This window comes from Ranitomeya imitator, chromosome 6 (assembly GCF_032444005.1).
Source record: "Ranitomeya imitator isolate aRanImi1 chromosome 6, aRanImi1.pri, whole genome shotgun sequence".
Lineage (NCBI taxonomy): Eukaryota > Metazoa > Chordata > Amphibia > Anura > Dendrobatidae > Ranitomeya > Ranitomeya imitator.
Window position 1 is genome coordinate 326,084,457 of NC_091287.1, and position 18,178 is coordinate 326,102,634.

The following is an 18,178-nucleotide window of genomic DNA, read 5'->3' on the forward strand; positions in this document are numbered from 1 at the left end:
GATGCTCCATAGAGATATTTGCCCCATATAACGCTGCACATGGCCCCATAAGATGCTCCATAGAGATATTTGCCCCATACAATGCTGCAAAAATGTTGATTATGGCCCCATAAGATGCTCCATAGACTATTATACCCCATATGCTGTTGCTCAGGCCCCCGGCACTTGCTATATTCACCTGTCCGCATTCCACCAATGTGGACACCGCTGTGTCTTCCGCGTCCTCTCCACTGACTGTTCAGGCAGAGGGCGAAGCGTACACTAATCGCGTCATCGCACCCTCTGACCTGAGCGTCAATGCAGAGGACGTGGAAGGTGGAGCGGCGCCGACGGTGGAACGTGGGACAGGTGATTATCGCGCAATGCCCCCATTATACTCACCTGCTCCTGGTGCGGTCCCCTGCAGGTCCCTGGTTCTCCGGGCGCTGACAGATTCTTCCTGTATTGAGCGGTCACATGATACCACTCATTACAGTAATGAATATGCGGCTCCACCCCTATGGGAGTGGAGTCGGGTCCATATTCATTACTGTTATGAGCGGTACCACGTGACCGCTCAATACAGGAAAAAGCTGTCAGAAACCGAAGAAGCAGGGACGTGCAGGGACCGCGCCAGGAGCAGGTGAGTATTATTAGACAGCTGCCGCTCCCCCTCCCCTGCCGACCCCTGGGAATGATACTTATACTCGAGTATATACGATATGTCTTGCATTGGTGACCTGTGTTCATGCTTTTGTGGTGGAAGCAAAGCTGAACTTTGGAATACTGAAAAACGCAGCAAAAACACTGCAAAACCTGCTTTTTGTAAGCAGCTTGTTTAATGCCAAGAGAGCAGATTTTGTCTGCAGAAAAACACACAGCAAAAATGCAACATGTGAACATAGCCTTAAACCTTTAAATTACTCATTGCACACATTCTAAAAATGATCCACCAAATGAAGTTAGTGACAGAATCAAGCAATCAGGATTATGGATGCAGCTAATTACAGGGAAATTCTTGGGGAAAACCTGCTGAAGTCAGGAAGAGAACTGCAAGATGAGAGAAGATGTATTTTCCAGCCAGATGACCACATAGTCCCTGCTCCAAAGGAATCCCTTAAAGAGGCCCTCTCACAAGTAATCTTAAACTGGCCACATCATGGAATAGAGTTGAGTAGAAAGTACCGTATTTTTCGGACCATAGGACGCACTTTTTCCCAAAAATTTTTTTGGGTAAAATGGGGGTGCATCTTATGGTCGGAATATACTTACAAATCCTGTGGTGGTGGTCCCGATGCAGCCTACCTTTCCGGTGCTCTGCGGTGCAGCACTGGCAGAGCTCTGTAGTGTGGCGGCGGGTCTCTGCCGGCACTTCGTCAAAGCCCGGAGACCCCCGCAGCTCCGTTGCTGCGATGCGGTGGCCTCCGGGAAAACGGCCGCCGGGGGCGGCGCATGCTTTATTTTCAGATCTCGGCAACGAGATGGCATACCCCAAAGTACTTGCTGCAGTAATTGAAGTGAAAGGTGGTCCAACAAAGTATTGACTCAGGGGGCTGATTACAAATGCAGGTCACAATTTTCAAATGTATATTTTAAAATATTTAGAAAACCATGTATCATTTGCTTTACACTTCACAAATACTTGCTACTTTGTGCTAGTATATCACATAAAATCCCAATAAATACATTTAAGTTTGTGGTTGTTAGATGAAAAATATGGAAAAGTTCACGGGGCATGAATACTTTTTCAAGACATGGTGCATCGTTTCAAGGACATTGGCTCATTATACATCTTTAGGAGAAAGTTCTAACCTCTCTTCCGCCCATATGCTCATTTTCTGCTGTGCTGTCTGAGACGTGTAGGAGAGACGCTCATTGCTGTGCTGGTGTTGTCTTTCAGGAGAAAGCTGCTGTCGCAGCTGCTCAAGTTCTCGTTCATACATGAGCCGCTGCTCTTCAAGGGCATTCCTCTTCTCCTCTAAATACTGCTTCTCAAGGACTTGAACAACATTGTGGACAGGATCTGCAGAGTAAATCTACATTAGGCTCAGAATACAAATGGCCAACAGTAGTTACAAACAATTGCAAGTGCAGTAACAAGCAGCAAACATTATCTCACATATCAGATACAGCACAGTCTGCAATGTGGTCTGACATAAAATACACATCTTCCAACCAAAGTCCCTTTTGTGGCCCAAATTATCAGAAAATAATTTATTGTTTAAATCAGGTTTTTGTGTTACATGCATTTAAAAATTTAATATTTTTCATATCACTATTTTATTTATATTTAAAGAATATTCTTGCAATATTCATACTTCCGATCTATTCAGCAAGAGTTTTCAGCAAGACTGCTTATTGGCGGAGGCGAGATGACTGATAACTAGTGATGAGCGAGTATACTCGTTACTTGAGATTTCTCGAGCATGCTTGGGTGTCCTCCGAGTATTTGTTAGTGCTCGGAGATTTAGTTTTCCTTGCCGCAGCTGAATGATTTACATCTGTTAGCCAGCTTGATTACATGTGGGGATTCCATAGCAAACAGGCAATCCCCACATGTACTTATGCTGGCTAGCAGCTGTAAATCATGCAGCTGCGTCAACAAAAACTAAATCTCCGAGCACTAACAAATACTCGGAGACCCCCGGAGCGTGCTCGGAAAATCTCGAGCAACGAGTATACTAGCTCATCACTACTGATAACACGTCTATACACCGTTGATATCACAGGATCCATCAATTATAATAGGCCATGCTACAGCTGACTTTCCTTCCCTTCAGTGAGCTTTGCACACGCTCATTAGTTGCTTAAATTCAAAACAGGATCTTGATATTTTGATTGAGGCCAACGATCATGTCTGCTTACCGGAAACAACAGGAAATTTAGGGCATAAAAAAGCCTCAGGGATCAATGTGAAAACTGAAATGTTTATATTTTTTATACAGATAGTAAAAGAGTAAAAAAAAATGCAACATTTAAACAAAAAGTACATTTAAGAAAGGATTTTACACCAATTTTTTTATCTAAATGGACACAGTGCAATAGTGACTGCAGAGCAGAATAAAAAATTTTGTTTTGCTCGTTTGTTGTTTTTTTAATTCCACCTCTCTGTTGTGGAGATATTGGCAATCAAAGTAAAAGGCACACAATAAGTTATGTCTCCATAGGTTCAAGTGGGCTTTGTTTCAGAGTTTTCTCTTTGGGCATGTACTTACTTCTTTCCCCTGTTTTATGCTGACTAATCAAGTAGGCAGCAACACTCACGAGAAAGAACACGCTCTCATCATAGCTTGGAACAAGCTACTCCTGTGTGGGACATAGAATGACGGTGATCTCACTGAAGAGCAAATACACGCTGCTGTGAGCACAGCAGAACAGAGTATCATTACTGACATCTTTGAGCTTCCATTTCCTGGCTGTCAGTGCTGCTAGCTCAGATGAACTGCAGCTACCCACGCACAATAAGAGGACAGTTGATAGAAGGGTTTGTACTGTGATACCGCAAAACTCAGCTGTACTGCTTCTCCTCCAACACGGACTGCCAGGAGTAGAAAGCTCAATGTGTCAGTAATGACACTCAGGTCTGCTATGCTCACAGTAACTTGTAATCGCTCTGCATTGAGATCAATTTTTCTGTCATTATATGTCTCACAGAGGAGAAGCCTGTACTAAGTTATTTCCACTGAGTGTTGCTATATGCTTATGGTTGGGCAATGTCATACAGTCAGAAGAAGTACAAGATCCTAGTGACCTAGTGAAAACCTTAACGTCAATGAACTCATGAGGTGCAAAATACTTTTGACTTCTAATATTTCCACAACATTAAAAGAAAAAAGGAAAAAAATTATTTACTCTGTTCTGCAGCACTATTACATCATGGGGGGCAGTTCAACAGGAAAAATTTGGTGATAAGTCCTTAACGCAAAAAACGGATTTATAAATAGGTCATTTTCTGATTTAAAAAAAAATCCTTTTGAAAGAATCCAGTGACTGTCAATAGCTGGTATTTTTTCTTGGTACTCAATGGAAGGATGAACAGAAAATAACTGGCTGATTAATGTTCTCACAGTGGCATGTAAAAGTTTGAACACTCCTGATCAAAATTACTGTTATTGTGAACAGTTAAGCAAGCTAAAGATGAAATGATCACTAAAAAGACTAAAGTTGAAGATGACACATTTCCTCACAATAGATATTCATCTTTTACATCTTAAAAATTACAAAAAGGAAAATGGGTTGATGCAAAAGTTTTGGCACCCTTGGAGATTTGTGTGCTCAGATAACTTTGACCAAGGTTTTAGATCGTAATTAAACTGTTAAGGTTATGGCTTGTTCACCATCATCTTTAGTAAAGCCCAGGTGATGCAAGTTTCCCAGCTTTATAAAAATCCAGCCTCCTCTAACCTTGTGCTAAAAACCATCAGCCATGGGTTCTTCTAGGTAGCTGCCTAGTACTCTTAAAATAAAAATGGTGGAGGCCTACAAAGCAGAAGAAGGCTATAAGAAGGTTGCAAAAGCATTTTCAAGTTGTCCTTTCCTCAGTTCGAACTGTAATTAAGAAATGGCAGTTAACAGGAACAGTGGAGGTCAAGATAAGGTCTGGAAAGACCAAGCTCAATTTCAGTGAGAGCTGCTCATCGGATTCCTACAGGGTCAAATCAGAACCCCCTCTTGACGCTTCAAAATGATTTAGCAGACTGGAGTTGCAGTACATTGTTCTACAGTTCACAAACACCTGCACAAATATAGCCTTTATGGAAGAAAACCTTTCTTGGGTCCTCACCATAAAATTCAGCGTCACAAGTATGCAAAAGAACATCTAAACAATCCTGATGCCTTTTTGGAAACAAGTCATTGGAACGATTAGGTTAAAATAGAACTTTATAGCCACAATGATCAAAGATATGTGTGGAGATAAAAGGGCACAAAATTGGATCAATCATGCTTTGGGGTTGTGTTGCAGTTAGTGTTGAGCGAATATACTCGTTACTCGAGATTTCTCGAGCACGCTCGGGGGTCCTCCGAGTATTTTTTAGTGCTCGGAGATTTCGTTTTTCTTGCCGCAGCTGAATGATTTACATATGTTAGCCAGCATAAGTACATGTGGGGATTCCCTAGCAACCAGGCAACCCCCACATGTACTTATGCTGGATAACAGATGTAAATCATTCAGCTGAGGTGATGAAAAACTAAATCTCTGAGAACTAAAAAATACTCTGAGGACCCCTGAGCATGCTCGAGAAATGTCGAGTAACGAGTATATTCGCTCATCACTAGTTGCAGTCAATGGCACGGGGAACATTTCATGGAGAGAGGGAAAAATGGATTCAACGAAATTTCAATAAATTCTTAACAAACATAACACCATCTGTAAAAAAAAGCTGAAGTTGAAAAGAGGATGGCTTCTTCTACAAATGGATAATGATCCTAAGCACACGTCAAAATCCATAACTGACAACCTCAAAAGGCGCAAGCTGAAGGTTTTACAACGGCCCTTACAGTCCCCTTATCTTAACATCATTGATAATTTGTGGCTAGACTTCAAAATAGAAGCACACACAAGACGACCCAAGAATTTCACAGAACTGGAAGAATTTTCCAAGGAAGAATGGATGAAAATCCCTGAAACAAGAATTGAAAGACTCTTGGCTGGCTACAAAAAGCTTTTATAAGCTGTAATACTTTTAAAAGGGGTGCTACTAGGTATTAGCCATGCAGGGTGCCCAAACTTTTGCATCAGCCCATTTTCCTTTTTGTCATTTTTAAAATGTAAAACATGACTTTTTCACCTAAAATACAAAGAAAATTTGTAATCTTTAACTCTAGGCCTTTTAGAGATTATTTCATCTTCAACTTGCTTTACTGTTCACAATGACAGTAATTTTGACCAGGGGTGTCCACACTTTTATGTATGTTCTATCACCAAAGACTGGATAGCACATGTGTCAAAATATGGCTTCCGGGCCAAATCTGGCCCGAAGGGTAAGTATATTTGGCTGGCCAAGTCCCCCGCCGGATATTGCTCTTTCAGCCAGCATTGCACTCTCAACTATATAGGCATCCTAGATGGCGACACAGTTGGAAGCAACGATGGAGGAGGGAGCATCAGCTGATGCTCCCTCTCCCATCAGTCCTCCTCTCTGTGTGGTGTCTCAGCACAGTGGGCGCGATTCGTCATTACAAAGAGCCCGCCGTACCGAGATGTGCAGAGGACCTCAAAACACCATGAAGAGACCGCGCGCAGCGGGGAAACGGGCACAGGTATTTATTTTTTTATTGTGGGGTCTATTATACTGTATAGAGCACTATGTATGCCTATTATACTATATTGAGCACTATGTGGGGTGCACTATACTGTATGGAGCACTATGTGGGGCAAATTATACTATATTGAGCGCTATGCGGGGTGCATTATACTGTATGGAGCACTATGTGGGGTTGCATTATACTGTATTGAGTGCTATGTGGGGTGCATTATACTATTATGGAACACTTTAAAGGGCCATTATACTCTATGGAGAACTATGTGGAGCCATTATATTGTATGGAAGGCAATGCAGGGCCCCATTTTACTGTATGGAGCTCTTTTTGAGGCCATTATAATGTATGGAGGGATGTGTGGGGATTAAACGTGGAGAATCATAATGCAATGGGGTCACTTTTTTCCCAGAGAAAGGGGGGAGGGTCACCATACCGTTCATGTGGTGTGGAGAAGTTCACTGTGGGAGTATCATACTGTGTTTAGGGGCACTTTTGTTTGAATCATACTTTATTATCTGTATTATTCAAGTTTTTTTTATCCTTTGTTATTACACATTTAAATTGGACCATATGCTTTTTACTGCTCTTACATAACATAGTATTACAATATTTTATTCTAAGATGTATTAATTCAAATGTGCTTTGTTCGTGAGACAAGTTTGTTTCCATATGAAAAAGTTCATTGTTATATTGGATAAGGAAAAACGTCCTCAATTGTAGTCATTTTTTGGCTCACGTGTTTGTCCAAGCTTTAAATTGTGGCCCTATGTGTATTTAAGTTGGACATCCCTGGAGTTCTGCAGCATTAAGGTTGAAACTTCACAAATAAACAGCACTATGCTTTCAAAGATGGCTAAAAGTCACAATGCAACTTGGATGTATCTTTTAATCTGCAAAGCAAATGCCAAATGAATATTTTGTACCCTTGAAACAAAACCATGGAACTAAAAGCTCAGGGATCATGCAAACTTCATAGCATCTTATGAAAGTTAATCACGCATTGTTAACTAAAGCAAATGTCTAAAGCTCCTGAAACATTATGTTATCCCGTTCTCTAAAGCAAGGGGACATGGCTGCTTTTATTGCTACATGTAAGCAATGCAAAATCTCTCAGCTTTGGCTAACAGAGGTAGGTCTCAAGAGGAAGGCTGTCTAATATTTAAAAAGGCATGCGAGCAAAGGTTGTTTAACTAAGATAAACTTTCCCAGACTTCTGTTAGTAGGATGGGTATTTAACGTGTAAAATAAGCAGCCCCATGCAAGAACAACTCCGTACTGGACCTTTGTTCCAAGCATAGTGCAAACACTGGATAACCTCGTTCCACCAGACAGAAGGAAAGATCTTGAAGAACGATACCCACATAGTAGATGTCCAGAAATACTCCCATGTAAATGGCTCCTCGACTTCTTCCTCAGCATAAGCTTACACCAAGGACATGAATATATCAATTACCATGCTAATACAGGCACTTTTTTATATTTTGGGTTGAACAATGTACATTTCAAAGTTTATTATTTATTACTAGTGATGAGCGAATATACTCGTTACTCGAGATTTCCCAAGCACGCTCGGGTGTCCTCCGAGTACTTTTTAGTGCTCGGAGATTTCATTTTCATCGCCTCAGCTGAATTATTTACAGCTTTTAGCCAGCATAAGTACTTGTGGGGGTTGCCTAGCTGCTAGGGAATCCCCACATGTAATCAAGCTGGCTAAGAGATGTAAATCATCCAGCTGCGGCGAAAAAACTATATCTCCGAGCACTAAAAAATACTCGGAGGACACCCGAGTGTGCTCGGGAAATCTCGAGTAACAAGTACAGTATATTCGCTCATCACTATTTATTACGGATATGGTAAAACGGTCTACACAGTAAGGGAGGATGTAGTGTATAAGTGAAGTGAAATAATATAGTACAGTGGGGCAAAAAAGTATTTAGTCAGTCAGCAATAGTGCAAGTTCCACCACTTAAAAAGATGAGAGGCGTCTGTAATTTACATCATAGGTAGACCTCAACTATGGGAGACAAACTGAGAAAAAAAAATCCAGAAAATCACATTGTCTGTTTTTTTAACATTTTATTTGCATATTATGGTGGAAAATAAGTATTTGGTCAGAAACAAACAATCAAGATTTCTGGCTCTCACAGACCTGTAACTTCTTCTTTAAGAGTCTCCTCTTTCCTCCACTCATTGCCTGTAGTAATGGTACCTGTTTAACTGGTTATCAGTATAAAAAGACACCTGTGCACACCCTCAAACAGTCTGACTCCAAACTCCACTATGGTGAAGACCAAAGAGCTGTCAAAGGACACCAGAAACAAAATTGTAGCCCTGTACCAGGCTGGGAAGACTGAATCTGCAGTAGCCAACCAGCTTGGAGTGAAGAAATCAACAGTGGGAGCAATAATTAGAAAATGGAAGACATACAAGACCACTGATAATCTCCCTCGATCTGGGGCTCCATGCAAAATCCCACCCCGTGGGGTCAGAATGATCACAAGAACGGTGAGCAAAAATCCCAGAACCACGCGGGGGGACCTAGTGAATGAACTGCAGAGAGCTGGGACCAATGTAACAAGGCCTACCATAAGTAACACACTACGCCACCATGGACTCAGATCCTGCAGTGCCAGACGTGTCCCACTGCTTAAGCCAGTACATGTCCGGGTCCGTCTGAAGTTTGCTAGAGAGCATTTGGATGATCCAGAGGAGTTTTGGGAGAATGTCCTATGGTCTGATGAAACCAAACTGGAACTGTTTGGTAGAAACACAACTTGTCGTGTTTGGAGGAAAAAGAATACTGAGTTGCATCCATCAAACACCATACCTACTGTAAAGCATGGTGGTGGAAACATCATGCTTTGGGGCTGTTTCTCTGCAAAGGGGCCAGGACGACTGATCCGGGTACATGAAAGAATGAATGGGGCCATGTATCGTGAGATTTTGAGTGCAAACCTCCTTCCATCAGCAAGGGCATTGAAGATGAAACGTGGCTGGGTCTTTCAACATGACAATGATCCAAAGCACACTGCCAGGGCAACGAAGGAGTGGCTTCGTAAAAAGCATTTCAAGGTCCTGGAGTGGCCTAGCCAGTCTCCAGATCTCAACCCTATAGAAAACCTTTGGAAGGAGTTGAAAGTCCGTGTTGCCAAGCGAAAAGCCAAAAACATCACTGCTCTAGAGGAGATCTGCATGGAGGAATGGGCCAACATACCAACAACAGTGTGTGGCAACCTTGTGAAGACTTACAGAAAACGTTTGACCTCTGTCATTGCCAACAAAGGATATATTACAAAGTATTGAGATGAAATTTTGTTTCTGACCAAATACTTATTTTCCACCATAATATGCAAATAAAATGTTAAAAATCAGACAATGTGATTTTCTGGATTTTTTTTTCTCAGTTTGTCTCCCATAGTTGAGGTCTACCTATGATGTAAATTACAGACGCCTCTCATCTTTTTAAGTGGTGGAACTTGCACTATTGCTAACTGACTAAATACTTTTTTGCCCCACTGTATGTGACAACGCTTCTTTTACAGTTTTACCTTTTCACATTAATATCATTGCATCTAATTATTACATAATAATCTAACATATTTTAGGCTTACATTTCTCCCAAGTTCTGGGTTTCCAGTGAATAAAAACATTTTCTTTTACATTCTGAGGCTGAAAACAGTCTTATATCAGTCCTAATACTAGACAGTTGCAGTGTAAAAATTTGTTTCAGCCTAGGTCAGTAGTGGTCTGCATACTACTCGTTGGGGTCTTCAGATGCACTAATCTGCACAGAGAGATGGCTGCAAATAAGTGGTCGCTCTCCATTATCGGGGAATATTTACCAATGCTGTCCTGTTAGACAGTGCAAACTCAGATTAGATGGTCTTAAAATGCATCAGATAAATCCAATGCATCTGTAGACTCTAGTCTAAAGGTACCGTCACACTAAGCGACGCTGCAGCGATACCGACAACGATCCGGATCGCTGCAGCGTCGCTGTTTGGTCGCTGGAGAGCTGTCACACAGACAGCTCTCCAGCGACCAACGATGCCGGTAACCAGGGTAAACATCGGGTTACTAAGCGCAGGGCCGCGCTTAGTAACCCGATGTTTACCCTGGTTACCATCGTTAAAGTAAAAAAACAAACACTACATACTTACCTACCGCTGTCTGTCCTCGGTGCTCTGCTTCTCTGCTCTGGCTGTGAGCACAGCGGCCGGAAAGCAGAGCGGTGACGTCACCGCTCTGCTTTCCGGCTGCCCGTATGTAGTGTTTGTTTTTTTACTTTAACGATGGTAACCAGGGTAAACATCGGGTTACTAAGCGCGGCCCTGCGCTTAGTAACCCGATGTTTACCCTGGTTACCAGCGAAGACATCGCTGAATCGGTGTCACACACACCGATTCAGCGATGTCAGCGGGAGAGCCAGCGACGAAATAAAGTTCTGGCCTTTCTTCCCCGACCAGGGACCTCATACACATTAGACTAAAATCGCCTGGACCCACAGATATCGAAAGCTGATGTGTCATCTGGCAGCTTTCTCAAAGAGAACACGGGAGTGCTTGGCCGAACGAGCGCTCAGGTACAGTGGGGCAAAAAAGTATTTAGTCAGTCAGCAATAGTGCAAGTTCCACCACTTAAAAAGATGAGAGGCGTCTGTAATTTACATCATAGGTAGACCTCAACTATGGGAGACAAACTGAGAAAAAAAAATCCAGAAAATCACATTGTCTGTTTTTTTAACATTTTATTTGCATATTATGGTGGAAAATAAGTATTTGGTCAGAAACAAAATTTCATCTCAATACTTTGTAATATATCCTTTGTTAGCAATGACAGAGGTCAAACGTTTTCTGTAAGTCTTCACAAGGTTGCCACACACTGTTGTTGGTATGTTGGCCCATTCCTCCATGCAGATCTCCTCTAGAGCAGTGATGTTTTTGGCTTTTCGCTTGGCAACACGGACTTTCAACTCCCTCCAAAGGTTTTCTATAGGGTTGAGATCTGGAGACTGGCTAGGCCACTCCAGGACCTTGAAATGCTTCTTACGAAGCCACTCCTTCGTTGCCCTGGCAGTGTGCTTTGGATCATTGTCATGTTGAAAGACCCAGCCACGTTTCATCTTCAATGCCCTTGCTGATGGTAGGAGGTTTGCACTCAAAATCTCACGATACATGGCCCCATTCATTCTTTCATGTACCCGGATCAGTCGTCCTGGCCCCTTTGCAGAGAAACAGCCCCAAAGCATGATGTTTCCACCACCATGCTTTACAGTAGGTATGGTGCTTGATGGATGCAACTCAGTATTCTTTTTCCTCCAAACACGACAAGTTGTGTTTCTACCAAACAGTTCCAGTTTGGTTTCATCAGACCATAGGACATTCTCCCAAAACTCCTCTGGATCATCCAAATGCTCTCTAGCAAACTTCAGACGGGCCCGGACATGTACTGTCTTAAGCAGTGGGACACGTCTGGCACTGCAGGATCTGAGTCCATGGTGGCGTAGTGTGTTACTTATGGTAGGCCTTGTTACATTGGTCCCAGCTCTCTGCAGTTCATTTACTAGGTCCCCCCGCGTGGTTCTGGGATTTTTGCTCACCGTTCTTGTGATCATTCTGACCCCACGGGGTGGGATTTTGCGTGGAGCCCCAGATCGAGGGAGATTATCAGCGGTCTTATATGTCTTCCATTTTCTAATTATTGCTCCCACTGTTGATTTCTTAACTCCAAGCTGGTTGGCTATTGCAGATTCAGTCTTCCCAGCCTGGTGCAGGGCTACAATTTTGTTTCTGGTGTCCTTTGACAGCTCTTTGGTCTTCACCATAGTGGAGTTTGAAGTCAGACTGTTTGAGGGTGTGCACAGGTGTCTTTTTATACTGATAACAAGTTTAAACAGGTGCCATTACTACAGGTAATGAGTGGAGGAAAGAGGAGACTCTTAAAGAAGAAGTTACAGGTCTGTGAGAGCCAGAAATCTTGATTGTTTGTTTCTGACCAAATACTTATTTTCCACCATAATATGCAAATAAAATGTTAAAAAAACAGACAATGTGATTTTCTGGATTTTTTTTTCTCAGTTTGTCTCCCATAGTTGAGGTCTACCTATGATGTAAATTACAGACGCCTCATCTTTTTAAGTGGTGGAACTTGCACTATTGCTGACTGACTAAATACTTTTTTGCCCCACTGTATATGGGAGTGTTGTCTGAGATGGAGGATTGCATTATCATCGACTTAGGGTACAGTGGCATTTTGATCGCTACGACGGCACGATTTGTGACGTTCCAGCGATATATCCGAGACGTTCCAGCGATCTCGCTGTGTCTGACACGCTCCTGCGATCAGGGACCCCGCTGAGAATCGTACGTCGTAGCAGATCGTTTGAAACTTTCTTTCGTCGTCTAGTGTCCCGCTGTGGCGGCATGATCGCATGGTGTAACAAAGGTGTGCACGATATTGTATACGATGTGCGCATAGTAACCAATGGCTTCTACATCGCACATACGTCATGAAATTATCGCTCCAGCGTCGTACATTGCAAAGTGTGACAGCAGTCTACGACGCTGGAGCGATATTGTTACGATGCTGGAGCGTCACGGATCGTGCCGTCGTAGCGATCAAAATGCCACTGTGTGACGGTACCCTAAGACTACGTGTACACTTATGTACAAGGGTTTTGCGGATGACTGCGTACTTCCTCCCGGAAGCTCCACCCACTTCCACTTAGGTCCGCCTACTTCTGCATGCTTCCTACGTACCTATCTTTAACATTAGGTACACAGGACATGCGGATGTATGCGGATGCGTTGTTTTGACGTGCCAGCCGACCGCATGGAAACGCAATTTGTTGCGTCCCCATGCAGTCGGCAGGTGCGTCAAAACAACGCATACGCATGTCCTGCGTACCCAATGTTAATGACAGGTACGCAGAACGCATGCAGAAGTAGGCGGATCTAAACAGAAGTGGGTGGAGCTTCAGGGAGGAAGTACACAGTTGTCCACAAAGCCCCGGTACACAAGTGTGCACGTAGCCTAAAGCATCGCTTGTCCGACAGCCATCTTATGTGTAAGTAGTTGGCTCACTTTGTGCCAAAGTTTTACACTTATTCTTGACCCACAATATATCATGTTAAATCACACTCCATGCCCCTTTTCAAATAAGCGACACGCTCTTGTTGGACAAGGCACAGAAAGTGTATAAAACACATAATAAATATGGTGATGTCATGAGAAGCAGCTTCGTGGCGCAAATTGCGTAAAAATTCTAGCAGATTAAACATTTTATGGTATATCTTCCCTATGCTACATACAGAAGCGATTAGGTAACCATAGCCGTCTCTCAATAGCAAACAGACACATGACAGCACTGAGAATCCTCAGAACCAAGCTATGGTGGCCTACCTGGACACACTACTGTGCGTTACACAGAAAGGTAAAGCTCAGAACCTAAGGCAGTATTTGTATTGTACACAGCTGCCATGAGGCAGGGAGAGACCACATATGTACAGCTGCCATCAGCCCATCACTGGTCTACATCATCTTCTGTAAACCAGCAGCTGCATAGATCTCCCCTGGGCCCCAGGAGCTACTCTCATACAGTTAGGAACAAGAAAAGAACCAATTTTTCCTCAGTATCTCAAATCGGATTTCTATCCATTTTTGGTCTGTGTGTCCGTTTTTCAGCATCTATATCTCAAGAGTTTCTTGTATGCAAAGAAAAGAAATGATGGCTTTCAAAGCTTCTCCTAACATCTAGCCATTGAAAAGCTAACAGAAGAAGGAAGTTAGATGACATCTGTGTGTGGTTTTGGAAAGGGGAGGATTTCTGCCAAATGGGTGACACTCATCCACATATCAGACCGAAGTAAATCATTTCTGCATTTTTTTTTTTTAATATGACCCAACGGGTAAATGCACATCAATAAACGTAAGTGCGAAGGAGGTCTAACAATCAGGTACTTGAGAAGTTTTCTGCCCTAGATTTTGTCACTTGATAAATCTGTACAAGGCAGGACAATGTCCATTGCATCGCAAAGAGTAAAATCTGCAGAGAACATCTGCAAGAAAATCCATAACAGAATATAGAAAACAACATTCTTCCAGATTATTTTTTCAGCTAGAAAACCTCACCACAAGCTGTTGTATTGAATAGAAATTGCAAGACATGCACGTTGATTTTTTATGTGTTTTACCATAAGTTTCTTTATAGGATAAAAATGCAAGAAAAACAACAAGTGTTAACAAAAATAAAGCCTTGAGAAAAAAACTTAAATAAAATAAGTGTGACTGCTAAGGGTGAGGCCACATGGTGAAGAAGGCCAAGCGGACAATGGTTGCATAATGTTTCATAATTGCCCACTTCAGATTGGCAGAGTTTCCGCCGTGCAGCGAGCTCCTACGGTGTAAACATGGCCCTGTGCCGTTTTCCGCCACCCATGCCTATTTACTTACCATTGCTATTCAAAGCCTTCATTATAACCTCCATCTGTGCAAATTCATAATTATAGTCAGGTTCCGAGGACGCTTCGCTGGTAGCATCAAGATCAATGTCAGTGCAGATTGTCTCTTTCTCAAACTCTCTCAGCCAATCTTTCCTTTTTCTCTTTGGCAGGTTGAGCCTAGTCAAACATTATTAGATTCAGTGAATGTCGAGAGTACTGAAGACTGTAACGAGGGCTGAGGGGTGTCAAGAAATACCTGAAGAAGTGGTTGTTTCCCCAGAGGATTCTGTCTCCATGCCACAAAGCGGTTTGAGAGCAGACCTGAACCCCATTTACACACGTCCTGGGAAAAAATTGGGACAAGTCAAATCAAAATTCATGAGAAAATTTTACATCAGGTCAGAGGGTAGCACAAGTTAGCGGACCTTGGAATATTAGTCCACTCTAGATGATTACTAGTGATGAGCGAGTGTACTCGTTGCTCGGGTTTTCCTGAGCACGTTCGGGTGGTCTCCGAGTATTTATGACTGCTCAGAGATTAAGTTTTCATCACCTCAGCAGCATGATTTTCAGCTATTAGCCAGTTTGATTACATGTTGGGATTACCTAGCAAGCAGGCAACCCCCACATGTACTCAGCCTGGCTAATAGCTGTAAATCATTCAGCTGCCGTGATGAAAACTAAATCTCCGAACACTAACAAATACTCGGAGGTCACCCGAGCGTGCTCAGGAAAACTCGAGCATTGAGTTACACTCGCTCATCACTAATGATTACACTAAACCTTCTCTTGTTTTAGAATTTCACTCAGTATGTGACAGATACTGATCAGAGGGAACCTGCAATGCCACATAACTAGTGTTCGGTATAAAAAAATACAGACACAATGTAATAAACTCACAGTTTCAGCCAATGACCGAATCTATATATATAATTGTGTAAGGTCCACTTCCGTCTGTCTGTCTGTCACGGAAATCCCGCGTCGCTGATTGGTCACGGCCGGCTGGGCGCGACCAATCAGCGACAGGCACAGTCCGGTCGCAAATTTGCCCCTCCCTACTCCTCTCCAGTCAGTGCCCCTCCATACTCCCGTCCAGTCAGCGCCCACATAGCATTTTAGCAGTCTGTTAACACTGCCATTAACCCTGTAAATGTAACCAACTCTTTACTGTTGATGCTGCCTATGCAGCATCAATAGTAAAAACATATAATGTTAAAAGTAATAAAAAAAACAAAAACATTATATTCTCACCTTCCGGCGTCAACGGCAGCCTTTCCCGCTCCTCGCGACGCTCCGGTCCCAAGGATGCATTGCGGCAATGACCCCAGATGACATAGCGGTCTCGCGAGACTGCTACATCATCACGGGTTATTGCCGCAAGGCATTACTGGGAACGGAGCGTCGCGATGAGCATTGCTAAAGGCCTGGGCTGGATCCGGGGGCCACCGGAAGGCGAGTATATAACTATTTTTTATTTTAATTCTTTTTTTTTTTTTTTTTTAACAGGGATATGGTGCCCACATTGCTATATACTACGTGGGCTGTGTTATATATTACGTGGGCTGTGCTATATACTACCTGGCTGTGTTATATACTGCGTGGGCTGTGTTATATACTGCATGGGAAGGTTATATACTACGTGGCTGTGCTATATACTACGTGGCTGTGCAATATACTAAGTGGCTGTGCAATATACTACGTGGCTGTGCAATATACTACGTGGCTGTGCAATATACTACGTGGGCTGTGCTATATACTGCGTGGGCTGTGCTATATACTGCGTGGGCTGTGCTATATACTACGTGGCTGTGCTATATACTACGTGGCTGTGCTATATACTACGTGGCTGTGCTAAATACTACGTGGCTGTGCTAAATACTACGTGGCTGTGCTATATACTATGTAGCTGTGCTGTATACACTATGTGGCTGTGCTATATACTACATGGGTTGTGCTACATGCTACGTGGGCTGTGAGACTCTTTCGCCCGGGGCCCTCAAAAACCTGAAGCCGGCCCTGGCTTCACTGATTGGTCACGCCCAGCCGGCCGAAACCTGTGTATTCATTGCATTATTCTGAAATCTTCAAAAATAAACTACATACATATTCTAGAATACCCGATGCATTAGTATCCGGCCACCATCTAGTTATAAATAAATATATTTCTAATTTGAGAGAGATGTGGGCATGCTTTGTAACCAGCGCAGAGGTCATTATGCAGAGAGGTGGAGGAGCTGAACTACAACCAAACTAATGTTATGATCTGCTATATACCTTCCCAGGATCAAAACATTTATATTTTGTCACCAACATAACAAAATGAGGGAATATTTTTTCTCAGGACAGGTGGTAGTCTTCAATACAGCCGTTTCAACTGCTTGAAGCTTTGAGCACTTTAGTATGGCAGTGTATTATCATATTAGCTATCTCCTATAATGCCCTGACATGACAACCCATCGGCACAGTGTAATCGAGCTTTTGGAGGGCAAAGAGCAATGGGGTGACAGATTGGGGACCCCCTTTGTTCTATCCACCAGGAGGTCAGGGTCCACAGGTTTTCAAGGTGTAAATTGTGTTAATTGGAGCTACCTCCAACAGTGAGAGTTACAAGTTATATCAGCTGTGTAGTAATGCTGGCACCCACAATAAAATCCGAGCCCACTCCATAAGTGGCACCATTGACATGTAACATAAATCTGCTTCACACGTGAGAATCAGAGTAGATTCATGCTGCCCAAACAACGAGAAGCAGAAATCAGACACTGTCTGCTCTCCTGTAGCCATGTATGTTTTACCATGAAATGTTGAGGAGTTTCAGAGAAAACATACTATGCGTCTCGAATGACTAGACCAAGCCAGGACCTCAGTAGCATCACCCTGCTCCATTCCCCATGACTGACATGTCTCTCCTTAGGTTTATGTATAGCAAGACACCTGTCAGTCAAGTGGATCGGGGCAGGGAGAAGCCCCTGGACACAGACCTTGGACTAGTCATCCTTAACTCAGGATTTTTCTGACAGCATTTGAGCAGCAAGAATCTACTGACAGGTTGTTCCCTTCAAGAAATAAAACAAAAAAAGAATAATCACCTTTTCATATTACTTGGACTGCGGAGAAAGGTTATTTACATAAAATAGTGAAATGTTCATCCAAGATGGCCACAGCAAGCAATTGGTACATAGACTAGCACTCTACATATCACATGCCCCCCCCCGTATCCAACTCCAGGGCCCCACTTTTCAGCTACAGGCAAATGTGACATTATCTTCCATCACAAATGTATATAACAAAGACATGGGTAGATTGGTAAATGAATAAGATGCTGCCTGTGTTTGTACATAGTGATTCACATATATAGTGCCAAGGGCTGCTCATATATGACGGTGGTGGTCCACTTCTGCACAGGGGCCCACCGGAGGATTCTCCTGTGGACCAGTCCAAGCCTGGATAAAAAGTTAGATGAACAGATAGAGCCTCCTTTTATCATTAAATGTTGC

The 18,178-nt window shown here is 42.9% G+C and overlaps 1 protein-coding gene across 1 annotated transcript in view; it reads right to left on the reverse strand.

The window, feature by feature from the left end:
• The window catches only part of KIF13A (kinesin family member 13A), a 227,097-nt gene that overhangs the window by 71,347 nt on the left and 137,572 nt on the right, over nucleotides 1-18,178 (reverse strand). Inside the window, exons 15-17 of the mRNA XM_069730840.1 lie at nucleotides 14,938-15,024; nucleotides 14,692-14,858; nucleotides 1,792-2,002 (exon numbers count right to left, since the gene is read on the reverse strand). Of these exons, the coding sequence (XP_069586941.1) occupies nucleotides 1,792-2,002; nucleotides 14,692-14,858; nucleotides 14,938-15,024 (465 nt within the window). The remainder of the gene's footprint in view (nucleotides 1-1,791; nucleotides 2,003-14,691; nucleotides 14,859-14,937; nucleotides 15,025-18,178) is intronic.